This window comes from Aulonocara stuartgranti (genome assembly GCF_965226115.1).
Source record: "Aulonocara stuartgranti genome assembly, chromosome: 12".
Lineage (NCBI taxonomy): Eukaryota > Metazoa > Chordata > Actinopteri > Cichliformes > Cichlidae > Aulonocara > Aulonocara stuartgranti.
The window spans coordinates 9,309,422-9,325,737 of NC_138948.1; the positions used below are offsets into that span (position 1 = coordinate 9,309,422).

At 38.0% G+C, this 16,316-nt stretch overlaps 1 protein-coding gene across 3 annotated transcripts; it reads right to left on the minus strand.

Moving 5' to 3' along the window:
- Nucleotides 1–551: 551 nt before the first annotated feature.
- fam47e (family with sequence similarity 47 member E) lies at nt 552–8,524 on the minus strand. Of its 3 annotated transcripts, XM_082554126.1 has the most exons (4): nt 5,178–5,406; nt 1,266–1,593; nt 1,020–1,145; nt 552–662 (listed from the first exon to the last, which is right to left on the minus strand). In XM_082554126.1, the coding sequence occupies exons 1-3, from the start codon at nt 5,210–5,212 to the stop codon at nt 1,023–1,025; spliced, it is 486 nt and encodes a 161-aa protein (XP_082410252.1). In that variant the 5' UTR covers nt 5,213–5,406; the 3' UTR covers nt 552–662; nt 1,020–1,022. The 3 variants fall into 3 exon arrangements, 1 of the variants encoding a protein (XP_082410252.1); XR_014280050.1 differs by lacking the exon at nt 5,178–5,406 and adding an exon at nt 8,343–8,524 and having other exon boundaries at nt 1,020–1,593; XR_014280051.1 differs by lacking the exons at nt 1,020–1,145; nt 5,178–5,406 and adding an exon at nt 8,343–8,524 and having other exon boundaries at nt 600–662; nt 1,352–1,593.
- Between the last annotated feature and the right edge of the window lie 7,792 nt (nt 8,525–16,316).

Genomic DNA, 16,316 nt, shown 5'->3' on the forward strand with positions numbered 1-16,316 from the left:
TTCCGGCTGCTTTTAGGGACTCTGGAAATCTTCTGCCATCCTTTGTTTATAAGCACTACTTAATTATCCATATTTCCTTTATATGATAACAAATATACACACCTCTTGTTATTGATCTTTATCTTACTCTTCAAAAAAAGGAGATTCTTTAGAAATAAAGTCATACTTAAACACCCTTGTCCTTTGTATCCTCTTGAGCTTTTTCCATATACAAACGATGTGGACCTACCACACAGAGGTCTTTAAATCCAAATATTTTGTATCCTCTTCACTCTTGATGGTTTGTGTTACTTGCCATGAAACCAGCTGTTTGTTACGTTAGACGGGAAAGGACGATGGGTTTTCTTGAGATTTGTGCCAGATCCAAGTCCCCATTCTATCTCTTGTTTACATTTTAGTTCAGCTACTTGGACCTGTTGCCAGACTCTTGAATTTGTTTATTTTTGCACGTAACTGTTTTTTTCCTCCCCAAGTAAAAGATATCAAAATTTATATTTCACTTATATTTGTGATCTGTACTGAATTTTGTTCTTGCTTTGGAAATATGAATAGCCTTCCTGGTTGGGATTTTATACAAAAACCTGAGAAGTTGCTGTGTGCTTGAATGGGCACAATTGGTGGCAAACAGACTTGAAGGAGGAGCACCATCAGAAGCATTCATCCTGCAAAAGTCAAACATAAGTATCATGTCATTATAATAGTTATTTTGTAACTTCTGCGAAACAGTAATGTGCTCTCTTGTTAGTTTGTTATCTCAAACTGAAAAGTTTGAGATAACAAACCTTTTACCAGGAAGGCAGACTATCTCCTGAAAACTATACTTTGATGTCCTTAATTGTGTTCAGTTTTACTGAGACCAACTGGTCTCTCTTGATACTCTTTATATGTGTTTTTTTATTATATAGAAGGGTTTCTTGGAGTTGGATTTTGGACATCGTGACTTCTCTGCATTTAAGCAGAGAAGTCATGTTGGGCATTACTAAAATAGCCAGGTATTTCTAAGCTGTGTGTGTACCTACATTTTAAGTTTGGCTGTTTCCTGTTTTGACCTCCTCCTCTGCGAGGTCTTCTGAAGGTGCAGGAAGTGCAGAGGCATTGCTCACACTCAAATCTGGGTCCAAAACAGCCACCACCCGATTAAATAACTAGAGAACAATAAGACCATGTAAATATGTTTTAACACAGTGTGAAGGTATTTGCCTTCATTCAGGCATCATTTATCTGCCTAACCTGAAGCTATGTCATTCTGGCATAGAGGAGCTTACTTCAGGAGTCAGGTGATCCTTATAGTGAGGGTACATAGCCAGAGGGTGCTGCTTGAGTTTTTCCTCTACAGAAGCGACATACGTACTGCGAATCTGCTTCTGGATCATCTGCTTTGAGAAGCAGGCATGCTCTTTAGAGATGCTCTTTCTAGGCGTTTGACTGGAGTTGTGCTCTTGAGTCCCCGGGAAAATAAGAGGTGAGACTCCTGTGTAGACCCCAGGTGTCACTGATGAGCAGAGACTGGTGTTTGTGAAACGCCAACACCTGATAGATGACAGCTTGTTATCCGGGGCTTTAAGATACTTTGCTTGCAACCTTTCCCTGTACCTGGGGATTTAGAGAAACGTAAAAACTTTGTGAAACAACATGAATACAACCCAGTAAAAGCGAATTTGTGTTGTTCAGAGAAACAAAAGCAGATATATCAAAGCAGACACTCATTGTGCATTTCCTGCTGAACAACACAGATATTTTTCTAGAAGCTGTTTTTCATATTCTGTTAAGAAGAAGGTTGAAAATGTGCAATTTATATATATCACAACAGCAGTTGTGACAGAAGTGTTTGCCCCTTTCCTATTTTTTTGTATGTTTGTCACAATTAAATGTTTCAAATCATAGAATTTAAATATTGGACAAAGATAGCACAAGTAAACACAAAATGCAGTTTCTAAATCGCGGTGTTTATCATTAACCTCCTATGACCTGGTGTCCACATAGGTGGACATCACATTTTGGGTTGTCTAGAACAAAATACTAAATTTTGCTCTACAAGGGCCTGATATCCACTTACAAGGACATTATACTGCCAATGTCCTATCGAAATTTAAAGCGAATGTCCTCATATGTGGATCTTATTTTTCTCAGAAACAAAAATCAGGTAAAAAAAAAAAAATCGCGTAACTCTTTGTTTTTATATTCATCAGGTCCCAGTCAGCCCAAATAGCAAAGAGAAATTAAAGTCAAAGTCCTGACCTGAATGCAACTGAGATACTGTGGCATGACCTTAAAAAGGCGGTTCATGCTTGAAAACCCTCCATCATGGCTGAATTACAACAATTCTGCAGAGATAAGTGGGCCAAAATTCCTTCTCAGTGCTGAAAAAGACTCTTTCACAGTTGTTGCTGCTAAGTTGGCCCAACCAGTTACTAGATTTGGGGGGCATGTAGGTTTAGATATTGTTTTCTCCCTTAATACTGTCATTCAGAAATTGAATATTTTAATTACGGTACTTGTGTTGTCTTTGTCTAATATTTAAATATTTTGGATAATTTGAAACATTTTTGTGTGACAAACATACAAAAAATAGGAAATCAGGAAGTGATGGTGGAGAGGAAGATGCTCTTTTTAACAGGAAGAAACATCAAGCAGAAGGAGGAAGTGAATGGAAAGACACAATGTATAAAACACTCTCATAGTTTATGAGAGAATGCTGTAGTGGGAGTGGAGAATAAAAGACATGCAGTGCATCGTGGGAAATCTCCCAGCAGCCTGACTGTATAGAAGCCTAACTAAGGCATGGTTCAGACTCACTTAATCTAGCCCTACCTATAAGCTTTAAAACAAAAACTAAAAGTAGGTAACGTCTGTCTCCTGATCATAGACAGATAGCTCGTTCCACAGGAAAGGAGCATGGCAAGTGAAGGCTCTGCCTCCCATTCTACTTTTAGGAGCTTTTCTAAAGTTTGGTAATGTGAAGTCTTTAATATGTCATGGAGCCTGGTCCTTCAGGAATGAAACTTTTTTTTTTTTTAATTAAAGTGTCTCATCATGTAAGCAGACACTTTTTGTGTATTTGAAAAGGTAACATGCTTCTGCTTCACATACTTGCACTCTGTTCTCTGAGTTGTCTTTATATTTACCTCTGCCAGCTAGACACTTATGTAGTCTGTACTAACTCCCATGTCCTTCTTTATCTGCTCAAATGATAAAATGGTTTATTTTTTAAAAAGGCTTGATAGTTTATTTATTTATTTAATTATTATTATTATTTGCTGGAATGGAATTCAACAAAATGTTCTTGTGTTTAGACTTTTTGATACTGCAAAAACATTCTCCTACATGAACACCCTTATCTGTCTTTCCAAACTTTTGGCAGTAGCAATATCATATTTTGTAGCATAGCGCAGTTTAAAGCAAGTTCAAGTTTCAGATTCTTACTGAGGGAAATTGGAGTAGTCTGGTGTATGACTTTTACCAGTTTCAGATATATTATGCTACAGTCTGCAAAGAAAGCAATGTTTACTTCTGGTAGTGTGACCTTTATAAGCTTTCCAAAGGTATTATTAGTTGTATGACAACTGTATTCATCACCTTTGTTAACTAAGAGTCTCCTTGGTTGTTCAGATCTTTATGAAAAATTCAGGTGAGGAGTGTCCGAGTTAATGTGCCATAACATTTGCATGATGTCTACAGAGACAATATATGCGAAAATCTATCAACAAAGACGGTGTTAGTATATCTTGTTGGGGATTAAAAATCTTATTTTGGGACATAGCCAGCAAACTTTTCAAGCACTCTCTATCTAACTTGAAAAAATGTTATTGTTTATTTATTAATTCTTGTGGCATGCCAGCATTTAATCCTTTTACCCGCTTAAGAACAGTGGCATTATATTTTGTTATTTGTGTTTCTCTAGTTCCCTTAGATTACCTGCAGACTGGTGTTGTCTTATTATTTATTCTGTACTGTGTTCTCAATCTCAGAGATATTGAAATTCTTAACCAGGGTAAAGCGTCCAGCTGTGTCGCCTCTCTCTCAGCAGCATAATGGCATACATCAACCCCCCCCCCCCCCCCCCCCACTTACATGCACATCTCTCATCCTTTAGAATATAAATAAAGATATAAATAAAGCAGCTCAGTGACAATTTTAAATAGCACTCTTTCCATGTGTGCGGTGATGTAGAGTACCATGTTTGTCTTCTCTAGTCCTGCCTCTCCCTTTTCCTCTTCCTCATCTGAATTCTATGTATTTCTCAAGTCTCCTCATCCCTGCCCTCATACTTGTTCAGGTTAGGTGGGCAAACACAGGAAGTAGGTCTAAGAGGCAGCATCAGTGATGGTGAACAATATGTGGACATCATATTTTGGGTTGTCTAGACCAAAATACTAAATTTTGCTCTACAAGGACCTGATATCCACTTACAAGGACCGTATACTGCTACTGTTCTATCAAAATTTAAAACGAATGTCCTCATATGTGGATCAAATTTTTCTCAGATACAAAAATCAGGTTAAAAAAGAATCTGGTAATTCTTTGTTTTTACATTCATCAGGTCCCAATCAACCCAAATAGCAAAGAGAAATTAGGAGGTTAAACCAGTGCAATGGTCTGAAAAGTAAAAATGAAATAGGTATTAGAAATGCACACATAAAATACTGCCAATAATACAACTAGGAAAAATGCTCTTTGAAGCAAATTGTCCCTCAAGCGTAGAAGCAAAATATGAGTAGGAAATTAGTATTTTATGTAACTGTCCTATTGTAGCCATTTTATAATATTATATTTTATTGTTGAACCTATGTGAGATGGAGTTAAATTCATTAGATAAGCCCTTATGTTACTTATACGGTGTTTTATACGCATAAGGTTACTCAGCATATAAATTAACTGGAGCATGCAGGCCTGCTGCACTGCAATACAACATTAGCATAAAGCTGAAATAATTTTACTTGTAGATGAGTAAATGCATTTATTGCTGTTTGCCAGAAATAAAGCAGTCTGAAAGGGGATGTTATGTATTAGTTCGATTTCTATTTACAAGTAACATTAGTTAACACTATTACATTACAAGTACATCTTTTTAGACAGTGCAATGACACTTCTCTTAGCAGTGGTTAAAAAGGGCGAATGCAAATATTTTCTTGTAAATAAAAGAAAAAGTACAGTAAAAAAAAAATTAAGTGACTTACCAAGGAAAAACTGGTTGTTTGGTTTTAGACTCCATCTTCGTAAATATTATCTGTTAATGAGTTTTGGAAAACCCCACGAAAAACAAGCGTTACGTTTGCTGACTCGTGACGTTCGACGGCGGTTTGTTACTCAGTAACTATGGTAACAGCGGAAGCCGCAAAAACTCTAGTTAATTTGCTAAAACTGCTAATTTTCATATGAAAGGAACCCAGGTTAAAATAACTTTTGCTTTCATTATGTCTCCGCTGTGTCACATTTAAGGTGTACAGCAAACAAGTACCGACGAGTATTTGTTTATTTTACCGCCAAATCCAAATACCCAACCTATGTGTTTAATTTGCAGTGAGCGTGTTGCGGTGTTCAAAGGGAGGAGATCACAACTTTGTTCCCCAGTAGCAGGCAAAAAAAAGATAAAAATCAGAAACACTTGAATCACATTCTGGACAACAGCTTTATGGCCAATGTCTGCTTTCTGTACGACAGAAATAATAACTGAATAACCTAAATGTTTTACTACAGAGCCAAAACTGTCATTAACACTGTGTACATCTAAAGTCAAGCTTAACCTTCTTTTCGACTGAGTTGAGCAGAGGGTGCATTTTCCGACACTCCGCAAATGCATCTCATCACCGGCCCAAGTCGTGGATGTGATGACTGATTTCATAGCGAAGTTGAAAGAGAAGCTTTCTGGTCGGTTACATGGACTCGTGGTGTTGTAACAGTGGGGGGCTTTGCGGTGAGCCCTTCCACTGACGAGTTTTGGACTGATGTCAACACCCACCAGTTTCCTAACATTAAGAAAGTAGTAGTCGTCATGCTCGTTATGTTTGGGTCGACATACACATGTGAATCAAGCTTTTCACGTACAAACTCGATAAAAAAAAAAGCAGCTGTCATTGTTCACTGATTGACAGTCCTCTTCACCATTGTCTTCAGTTTGCACTGACATCTTATAAGCCAAGTCGCTGCCTTATTCAGAAAAAGAAATGTCACTTGTCCCAGTAAGAATGCCAGTGTAACTAATCTACATATCAACATAATGTGGGTGTGTAACAAGCCATGCCTAATCAAAGGTGTTGATTTAAAACAAACCTATGTCCCCTCAGTGTGGATCAGTAGATGTTGTTTTCATATGTGCTACTGCAACTACAAAGTCAAACATATCTTTAGATACAACACACATCTCCAGTAGAGATAAGTTGCCTAAAATCCTTCTGTGTTTCCCAGGATACATTTGTACTTGACTCTTAAAGCATACTTTCCATATTTTTCTGCTAATGTGAGAAATTGTTCAGATTGTATAGAAATTAATGACAAAACCTGTTGTTTAGAAACATGGCTGTTGCTGCCGACTGCATTAAATCACATGTTGCTCCCTTCAGGCCTCATGAATTAGCTAATTAGCTCCAGTTTAGGTCCCCGGACTCTCCTGCTGTTTAAACATCAGGGAAAAGACTGCTGGGACAGAGAGACTTCTGTTTCCCCTCTTTGAGCTCTGATGATCCCTATTTATAGAAACAAACTGAGTTAGTAAGCTGTTCAAATGCAGTCAGTGAACTGTCTAATGCGCAGTTTCAGTTTTCTTTGCCAGCAACACAGTCCGCTTGAATGCAGCCATGTGACAGTGACACCAGAAACCTGCCTATGTTAAAATGTACACAGGTGCATACAGTACATGGCCCCTTTGCTGATGGAGCAGCACCTGGTGTGCTCATACTAAATTAAATTTGGTGCTGAAAGCAAGTACTTCTCCATAGACCTTTTGGCTGGAGCTATGTACCATCAGCTGATGGAAAAGGCAACCACTAGACTGGAACAAATTCTTAGCATTTAAAAACTGTGCTGGAATTTAAATGTCAGCAAGTATAGCGTTCAGTAAGACCAGTGTTGGAGCTGATACAGACTGTGAATGGGTTGTTTGTCACTTTAGACACGATGCATCAGCAGCAACACTGATCAGTAAGTGGTTGGTCATAAACATCTTATGCCTAGAGTTATAGCCGTAGGTAAAGTTTCACTTTTGCAACTCTGCTCCACCCAGAAGGTGTCCTAAAAGCTTTTTCTGCATACATCAGTCAGATTGAGTGGCATTCAGTGGACTGCAAAGGTCAAGTGTCAGGTCAGAGTGTCCTCTTCCTTCGTGCTTATGACCTGAGTTTTCTGTTGCATCAAGGGCGTAGATTTGGTTTTGGCATTGGTGGGGACGGACGATTCAACCACCGAACCCTGCCCTGTTTCTTTTTTTTTTCCTTTTCGTCTTTGCTTTTTGATAATAAAAAAAAAGGAGAAATATACTTGCCTACATATGCTATTCTACGTGCTTTTAAACCATTTAAAATTACAATTCATAGTTTTATATGTGAATTATATAATGTTAAGTTACTATTAAACAAATGACTAAGTATTTTATACTTTAGTTTACTTCAACCATATTTCATATAAATCAGATATCATACAAAAATAAAAATAGCTTAAAATACAGTCATGACAATAAAAGAATATGACTTTAAGGACTTAACAACATTACTTCAGTTATATTACACCAACATCTCTGATACATTAGCACTAAGGGAACACTGAATGACCTGGTGGTTTTTGTCCATAAAACTACTCATCTAAGATTACCACAAAGTAAAAGATCTCTTAGCAAAATTATGCAACATTTTAGGCACACTATTGCCCCTATCAAGTCAGTGAGCTGGGGTGTTTTACTCTAAACATGAACTACTGTTACAGCAACAGACATGGACTACAGGTGTCCCATACAACAACTCAATGTCCACTATGTGAAGGAGCCAAACACATGCCTTCTCCTCTCATTAACTGAGATAAACTGCTGGCATATTTGTTTTACATCTATACTGTCCAGTCTCTCCTGGTGCACATGGTAACACGTTATTCATGGTTACATACAATTTTAGACTGATGTGGGCCAAAGCCTAAAACGATGTGCCGGAAGTTTGCTGTTCTCCCCGGTTCAGATATTTGAAGTTTGCACAGCTACATTCTCGCCTGAAAATTTTTTAAAGTTTATTTTGCAACCCAGAAAGAGTAATAAGAGGGGCACTGAAAAACGGGAGGGTTGGCATGTATTGCCTTGCATTGCCTGTAACGTTATTATGATGGACAGGTTTTATGAGTGAACTTGACTTTAAGTGACTTACAGGTTTCTTTGAAAAATACTTTCTTATATCCAGGTTCTTTTTGCTGCCATCCTCCTCCCCTGCTCGCAGCGCAGGATTGCCGCTGCTAAAACTAAACAGAGCTCCCTGAAAGGCACAGCCAATCACATTGGCCATATTTGTCACATGATATAGGACTCCAGTAGAGAACGTAATTTAACTCTTTCTGCACCGCTGGGTGAATGAGACGTTGACAGATCGCCTTTTTTTTTTTTTTTAATTTCTATCTGTTTTCTTTTTCTTTACTCGAAGAGATTAAATTATTGGTGGGGACATGTCCCTTCCGTCCATGCCAAATCTACGCCCTTGTGTTGCATACAACAAAATTGTCACCCTTACTAATTTTTAGCATAGTTGTTGACTTTTGAACTTTCCAGTTTGTGTGTGGCATCACTGTGACACTGACAGCTTTGACCTGCTGTTGGCATTTACCTAAAATGTGTTTTTTACTTTTGTCTGTAAGTGCAACCAAGCTAACTGTAGTTGGCATCAGAATATTTTCCATGTTCCTATCTCAGACTTGAAGCACTACCTGTCTGTCTCAAGGGCAGGAAAATTCAGTCATCTCTGCCTTTTTAGGCCGCCTTTTACTTCTTTGAAAGTTGTATGTCTTATTTAGTTTCTAGTGCTGCTTTTAGGGGCTGCAAAGTCACTGAATACTGATTTCTTTCTTTCTTTCTTTCTTTCTTTCTTTCTTAACTGGGAACATATTTTCTTGTTTAATCTTTTGCCGGCAGTGAGGAAATTCTTGAAACCATATGCACTCTAAGTTTTACATGCTGCACCTTTATTCTCCAGAAGAATTTCCTTCCCATGCACTCGAACTTATCAAGTTGTTTGACAATGACCAATTGCACTGGCGTGAGTGGACATTGTCTGCAAAGAGCTCTCTAAATGGTTGGACGGAGATGGCCTGACTTTAGAAAGTTCAGCCCCATTTGGAAAAAAAAAAAAACGTCTTGGAGCAAACACTGGGATGTGGACCAGTGTGTCTACAGTATTTACACATTCAATCTTTAAGATACTGTGTGTGCTGTGATCTGTGAAAGAGTCATTTGTTATTACATTACTGAAACAAATCCTACTTTCATAAATTTATCTATAAACAAATCCAATACAATGGTGAAGTAATAATTCAGATGAATTGCTTAATTTTCTTTATTTTTTGGGAGGAGGGGGGTTATCTTGGCCAGATATGTCAAAAGTAAAAAGAACTGATTTTATTATTTGTTCGATTGCATGCATTTATATTTATTTTGTTTATTGCACAAATGCACAATAAAATAAAATTTAAAAAACAACAGGTCAACATTAACTTTCCTCCAGAGAGTTTCTATCTTTCATCAACGGGAATCGGAAAAGTACAATTGAGGGAAACTATTACAATAAATAGGAAATGTTGTTGTTTACAGTGAAATCAGAGGGGTTGCCAGCATGCTGGCTTTCCAGTTATAAAGTCTTTGCTGCCAATTTTAACAATGTTTTACAGCCTTTAGGATGTTGAGCAACCGTACAAAACAATACACCAAAGAGGATGTGCAAACCTCCCAACATGCTCTTTGTAAGGAGTACAATACATCTGTTGCACGATAGGTCATCGCTCATCTTCAGGGTCCTGTGGTCAAGGTCCTGTCAGCCTTTGAGGGAGTGAATTTCTCTGAACTTTACTCACACTTTGTCATATAACCACCTCCACATCTAAAGTAATGCTTTTAAAGCAGTGGTTACTGCTTTTTAATGGGAAAAAGACACTGACCATGCTATTTTTCTATATAAATATTTTTGTATTCATTTTTATATTGTTTTTAATGACACCTGTTTCCAGTTAGGCTGTATCTAAGAGAATACATAATTCAGGGTGCAAATGACAGTTAGTTTCAGCATGGATAAACACTGGAATTCACTTTCCATAAGTTGCTAATAAATTCATAAATTCAGTCAATAAATTGTAATAGGACAATTATTCATCACAGTCCCAAATCGCAGAGAGGCATTAGCAAATTGCTGATCAACAAGCTGAAATAATAAATGTCCTTATATTAATCAAGTTGTTCATTTTGCCTGGTATTAAATAATTTCTTATCACCCCTACAAAACAACTATCATTTTCCGCTGCCTTTCCAAGCCATCCTGCAGTCCCGCAACTTTTACTGAGTGAAACAGATTGTGGGCTGGATTTGTCAGACTATGCCTAAAGCACAATGCATACATTGTTGCATGACTTTCCTCTAAAGCCCAGAGACTAAGCCGGGTCAACTCAGTATATGTTTAAACCAGGTGAAAACTCACTGATTATTTCTCAGCCATTGTGATGTAATGTGAGAGAAGCGCCACCTTGAATTCTTAAATTAACGCTCTGGAACAAAGAGTCACTGGCTCCAGTTAACAAAACACATTAAGCTGAATGGTGGGAAATTAGCCACACCTAGGCAGACAAAGAAATACTGTGGTCAGTCCATCACTTAAACTCAGATGAGTAAATAAACTATGGTAACATACCATGAGAACACGCATTCATACAGTGAGAAAGGAAGATTGTCTCTTAGGTTGCACTACCTAGTAAAGTAAAAGTACTTTCATTACATTTTTTTTAATTACTTTAAAAAAAATGTAAAACTGCATTAATTTGTCACTTTTTAAGGTGGAGCTAGTCCTGTGGTTTTTAACCTAGAAGTGTGGCGCTCTTCAGAGACTCAAGAACTACTCACTTAATCAATAGACTATTGATGTTTGATTGGAATTGTGTTGCCTGACCTTTCCTGCTGTGAACATGAAATCTCATGAGAAGTTTAAATGAAACTGAGTCTTTGGTGGAATTGCTAAAGCTGTATACTCACCAGTACACACATTTAGGAACTACTAGGTCCATGTTGAACAGTATTTCTATCTGAAAAATAGTCGAGTCAGAGTATTAAGTTGCAGAAAGCACCTAAAATACTTCAAAATTGTGTGCTTTCACTGCTGTACAGGACATTGTCTTTGATCTCTGTGTTGCTTCTTCAGCAGTTATTGGATTTCTTCTCCGATTACCTAACATTTATTTTTCCTGATACAGCGCACTTTCAGTCACTGTGAGTCCGTACAAAGAGAACGAGGAATGGATGAAATAAATTTAGTGTTCAGTCCTCTTCCCATAGTACTTTATGGCTCTGTTTGCATTAAATTACCTCCAGTGAAATTTTCCCAGCACTCCTCACAAGACCCCATGCCCACAACTATGCCTGTATATCACGGCTCGAGCCTTACAAAGGCTGTCTCTGCCTCGCTAGTATCGTGACTTAATGTTTGGTACCAGGCTCCACTATGGTGCGGCCCTATGTCAGCTTATGTCAAGCAGTATTTACAGAAGGAGTTAATGGTGTTTCTGTTGTGTAGTTTTAAGGAGGGAGGTGCAGAATACAGATGATAAGATGTGCCTGGTGGATGGTGTGGTTGGTTTTTACTTTTTGAATCTACAGAAAGTACATCGTTTCTGTCAAGTAAAACTATACCGTGCTTCTATTTTTTTTAATAATTAAGAAAAGCTGCCTTCATTTTGTTTTATTACCAAGCAGCTTTAACATTGCCTGGGTTAACTAAACGGTTAACCATCTAACCATCTAAAAGCTCAAGTTATCTTTTTTTTTTTTTAAGATTATGTTTAAAGGGTGATGTAGACCATGCTGCTGTAGTGTTTAAGAAGTCCCTGATGGTTCTCACAGCGTAACAATGTTGTGTTTTTAAACAAACTGCCACAGCTTTGTTTACAGTTATTATAACGGAGTTTATCATTTTAGATTTGACATTTTACTCCATTCCAAATGAGAGTCTGGGGGATATTACTCCATCTTCTGAGAGGAAAACTGAAGATGAATAAAAACAAGGAAAGCAAATAAGATTCCTTTAAAATTCTTTCCAAACTCAAAATCACACTTTCTCAAATGTTGCATATGAAGCAAATTAAACCTAAAGTCTTTAGACCTTCAAGTATTCTAAAACATTTAGATTACTTGAACAGTTAAACTGTCATTTTACTCATGCTAGCATGACTAGTTTAGAGACTTCAGTGTATGGTAGACTGAAATATCCCAGCAATTTAATTAAGTTTACATTCGTGGCACCCATAGCATAAATAGCTTTGGTAATCTCCCCCAGTTTTCCTAGTTTTATTCGGTACAATATACTGACAACTACTGGTCCTCTGATTTCACATCAAGCTCAATCATCAAGTCACATTTCCATTTTTTTTCCCAATGTGTAATATCTGCAACATAACCAAAAGCATTTACATCAGCTCAATTCATCCATCCGCCCATTGTCTTAGCTGCTTATCAAGTTCAGGGTTGCAAGACGCAATAATTAGCACATAAAACCATACAAGGCTACCATACTGAACTAACAGGAACACAGTAAACGTCAGCATGTTAGCTAAAGTTATGAGGATGTTAGCATGCTGATGTTGGCATTTAGGACAGTCTTAGTTTTCCATTTACAACGGTCTTAGTTCAGACACACCTCTTTGTCCCTGTTTACACGTGAAGATATAACCTGCAGCTACTTTTGTGAAGTTGTGAGGGTGTTGGCTGTATTATTCGTACAGTGCTGCTGATGAATACACTGAAAATAAAATTCAGTCTAAAGACGTGAATCATTGTTTGCATACCGCCTGTGTTATCTGACACCTTCTTTATCGGCTAAGATGTGTTTACAATTGGCCTGTGAACAAATATGAGACAGGATTTACTCTTCAGCGGTGCCCATACTTGCAATAGAACCACACTTAATAACAACTTTCTGTTCACAATATGAGACTAAACAGGGGCCAAAGAGTGACTGACTCTAAACTGACTGACTCATTATAATTGTTGGGCGTGTGAGGTTGGTGACCTGAAGTTGTTCCCAGGAAACAATGTGAAGTGAAGTCCCGTTTCACCATGTAATCACGGACCAAGCTGCCTCTGCAGAATGATAGATACGTTCATAGAAGACTTTCTTTTCCAAAGTCATGAATGGCCATTTGTTTAAAAATAATAGGGCTTGCTGTTCAACCACATTTGAACTTTAGCCATGTCTTCAAAGCACAAACCAAAAGCTATTGGTGTAGCCCTGTGGATTGGGGGGGGGGGCTCAAAAATGTGTCAGAATACAGTGAATGATCTATGTGGGCAACAGACACTAGTTTGAAGAACTTGTCTGAAATTATTTACCCTACAGATAAGAGGCTTCTTGTTGGGGCATGTATAAATAGTTTCCTTTATCTCACCATAAGCCCCATTATTTGCATAAAACAGTTTTTTGTCAGCTTTCAAAGTTTGATGTCTTCTGCCTCCAACAAGTCCAGCAAGAAAAAAAAAAGACATCAGTGTCGCTCTGCTGACCGAACATAAAAAGAGACCATTACAAAGGTTGAACTGTTTTACCCCGCTTCACCCTCCCAGCCTTTCTTTTGGCAGAAACAATGTTGCAGCATTACTTGTTATCCTTCCCCCCTGATGATTTTCTGTAGCATTTTTTACTCCGCTTGTTTGAACAGATGCTGCCCCCTCCTGTAGCCCCCATCCTCTGGGATTGCCATGAGGCTCAGCACAATGAGGTAACACTCAATTTCATTAATGGTGAGAGTCCGGTCCAGTAAGTTCCTTCCACTAACAAACATCAAACAATGTATATCTCTTCCTAAGAAAAACCTGTGCTCTTTTGTCCTGTTTTATTTATGAATGGATTATGAAAAAGGCCGCTGCATGACCTTGCTCACCTTACAGGCTGTCCATTACTGCATAGACAGCCTTTTATAGCAGGGTGAATCCTAACCTGTTGGCCACCGACCAAACATCAAATAACATCTAATCAATAACAAACAGATTACTCAAGAGATTGGATCTCTTTCACAGGGGTCATTCAGATTTCACATTTATTGCAGAGAAGAGCTGCAACCACTGGGATAAATTTGTGAATGGGTGATTGAGCTGGGAAGCAGAGTCAGATTTAGCCAGGTTTTTCTTTTTAATGTGTAAACTGGTGTCTGCACTGGTATCTCCTTTACAGCTGGTGTTGCCTGTAAATAAGGGTGATGGTGGCTCACACTGGCCAGTCCTGTTTCAGCCTCATGCTGTTTTCATACTAAAGAAATGTCATCTCTGACCTTTTCTGATTAAAAACATCATCACATTTCATACAGACTCTGCTAGCACAAGGTCCATTTTGAGAAGAACGTTGTAAAATACCAAAAGACAAACATTAGAAAAACTACAGAAAACTTCAGGAAAACGTTGAGAAGAATCTTATTTTCACGAATTTCATCTGGTCATAACACATGGCTGAAAGTTTAACATATTTAAAGTGAGATTAGTCAACCCTCCTGGCATTGTTTTGCAACAAGTGCTACCTGTTTATCTCTGTCCCTACTTCCAGGACTAATTCATACATACATACAGAATCAGCATTCACATGAACAGATGTCATGTGAATACATGTACAGCAGTAGAAAAGGGTTTTAAAGTGCTGACCCAAATTATTCAAGTGCAGCTGCAAAGTTCATGGCCCTGGAAAGTGATCAGTGTCCCCACAAATGTCATCATATTTTGAATGTTTAAAAATAGTAATTGGTGCAAAGCCCTGCATACTTAAAAACAACATGACCTTGTGTAAAACCAACTAAAAATGTATTCTGTAAAATACCAGTACATGTAGTGTGCCTTTACTGGAAGGAGCTTACTGAGAAAATAGGCCTTCAGGGCCTTTTGATGAAAAGTTGCTCAATTACCCTGTTTGTGGAACTGCACACACGTAAGCATAAGTATAATGTCATGGTCCCCTTACATTCCTGTTCAGAGAAAAAGGGTGTGACAATAAACTTCACATGTACGAGGCTGATCACAGAGTGTAAACAGTACTACATTAGGTAAATAGCAAGAGAGCATGCCAGGACAGCTTCTCATGATGGGTGGTTATCGAGCTCTAACATCTTAACTGTTAGAACAAGCATGAAGTGGGCCTGCACATTTATAAAATGGGCAATAATCCATTATGCATCAAGAAGGAGGTATGAAGAAATAACTCTTTAATTTTTTACTTCCACACAGCTATTTTTTCAAACATTTTATTACTTTTAATTAGTTAAACTACACAAATAAACTTACAAACAAGGAACTTCAGGGAACACATTTTTAAATCATTAAAAAAAAAACAACTTGTATAGTCCTGGTGTTGTTATGTTTAATGAAACATGTCTACAAACAAAAAATACCAAACAAAACTGATGTGTTTCCTCGGGAAGTTAAAACTGACAATGGCTTGCATGCCAGTCATTTTAATTGTTCGTTTTCAAGTCTCTATATATAGATATATAACTTACAAGAAGAACCTCAGACAAAAAACAATATGAATCCAGGAAGCTCCTACTCAAATAATTTCCCAACTACACAAATACACTGATCTATTTAGATGCCCCAGTGTGTGTGAAATCAAGGCTTTACAGCTCTTGCACATCCGCATGTAACTAAACCAAACATTATTCATTGTTTTGTTTTAAAAACAGCTGTACTTTCCTGTACGTGCTCTATAAAGGTCATTCATACGTGCTTTTAGTGTAGTTAATAAAGTAAAAACATAAATTTTTCAACACGATCTGTTTTTGCTTGTATACAAGACCTAAAATATTACACTTTTGCCGGTATTTAATCGTACTTTGCCTCACGATAACTGTGCAATACAAGCAATAAATCTTCCACATTCTTCTTGTTCTCCACAGCATCATGCGTGGGCTCAGCCGTGTCCTCACAAGCCGCTGAGAATCCACTTTCCTCCCGGCGGAGAGCGTCACATCGTCCGGTTCCCCCTTTATAGAAGCCCCGCCCAGAAATCAGTCGATGAATTCAACATCGTACTCACCAGCGTCTGACCAATCAGCGCCTCGAGGGGGTGGTCTCGAGACGGTGGTCCGGGAGGACGATAACCAATGAAAACGTGTGCTGGTCG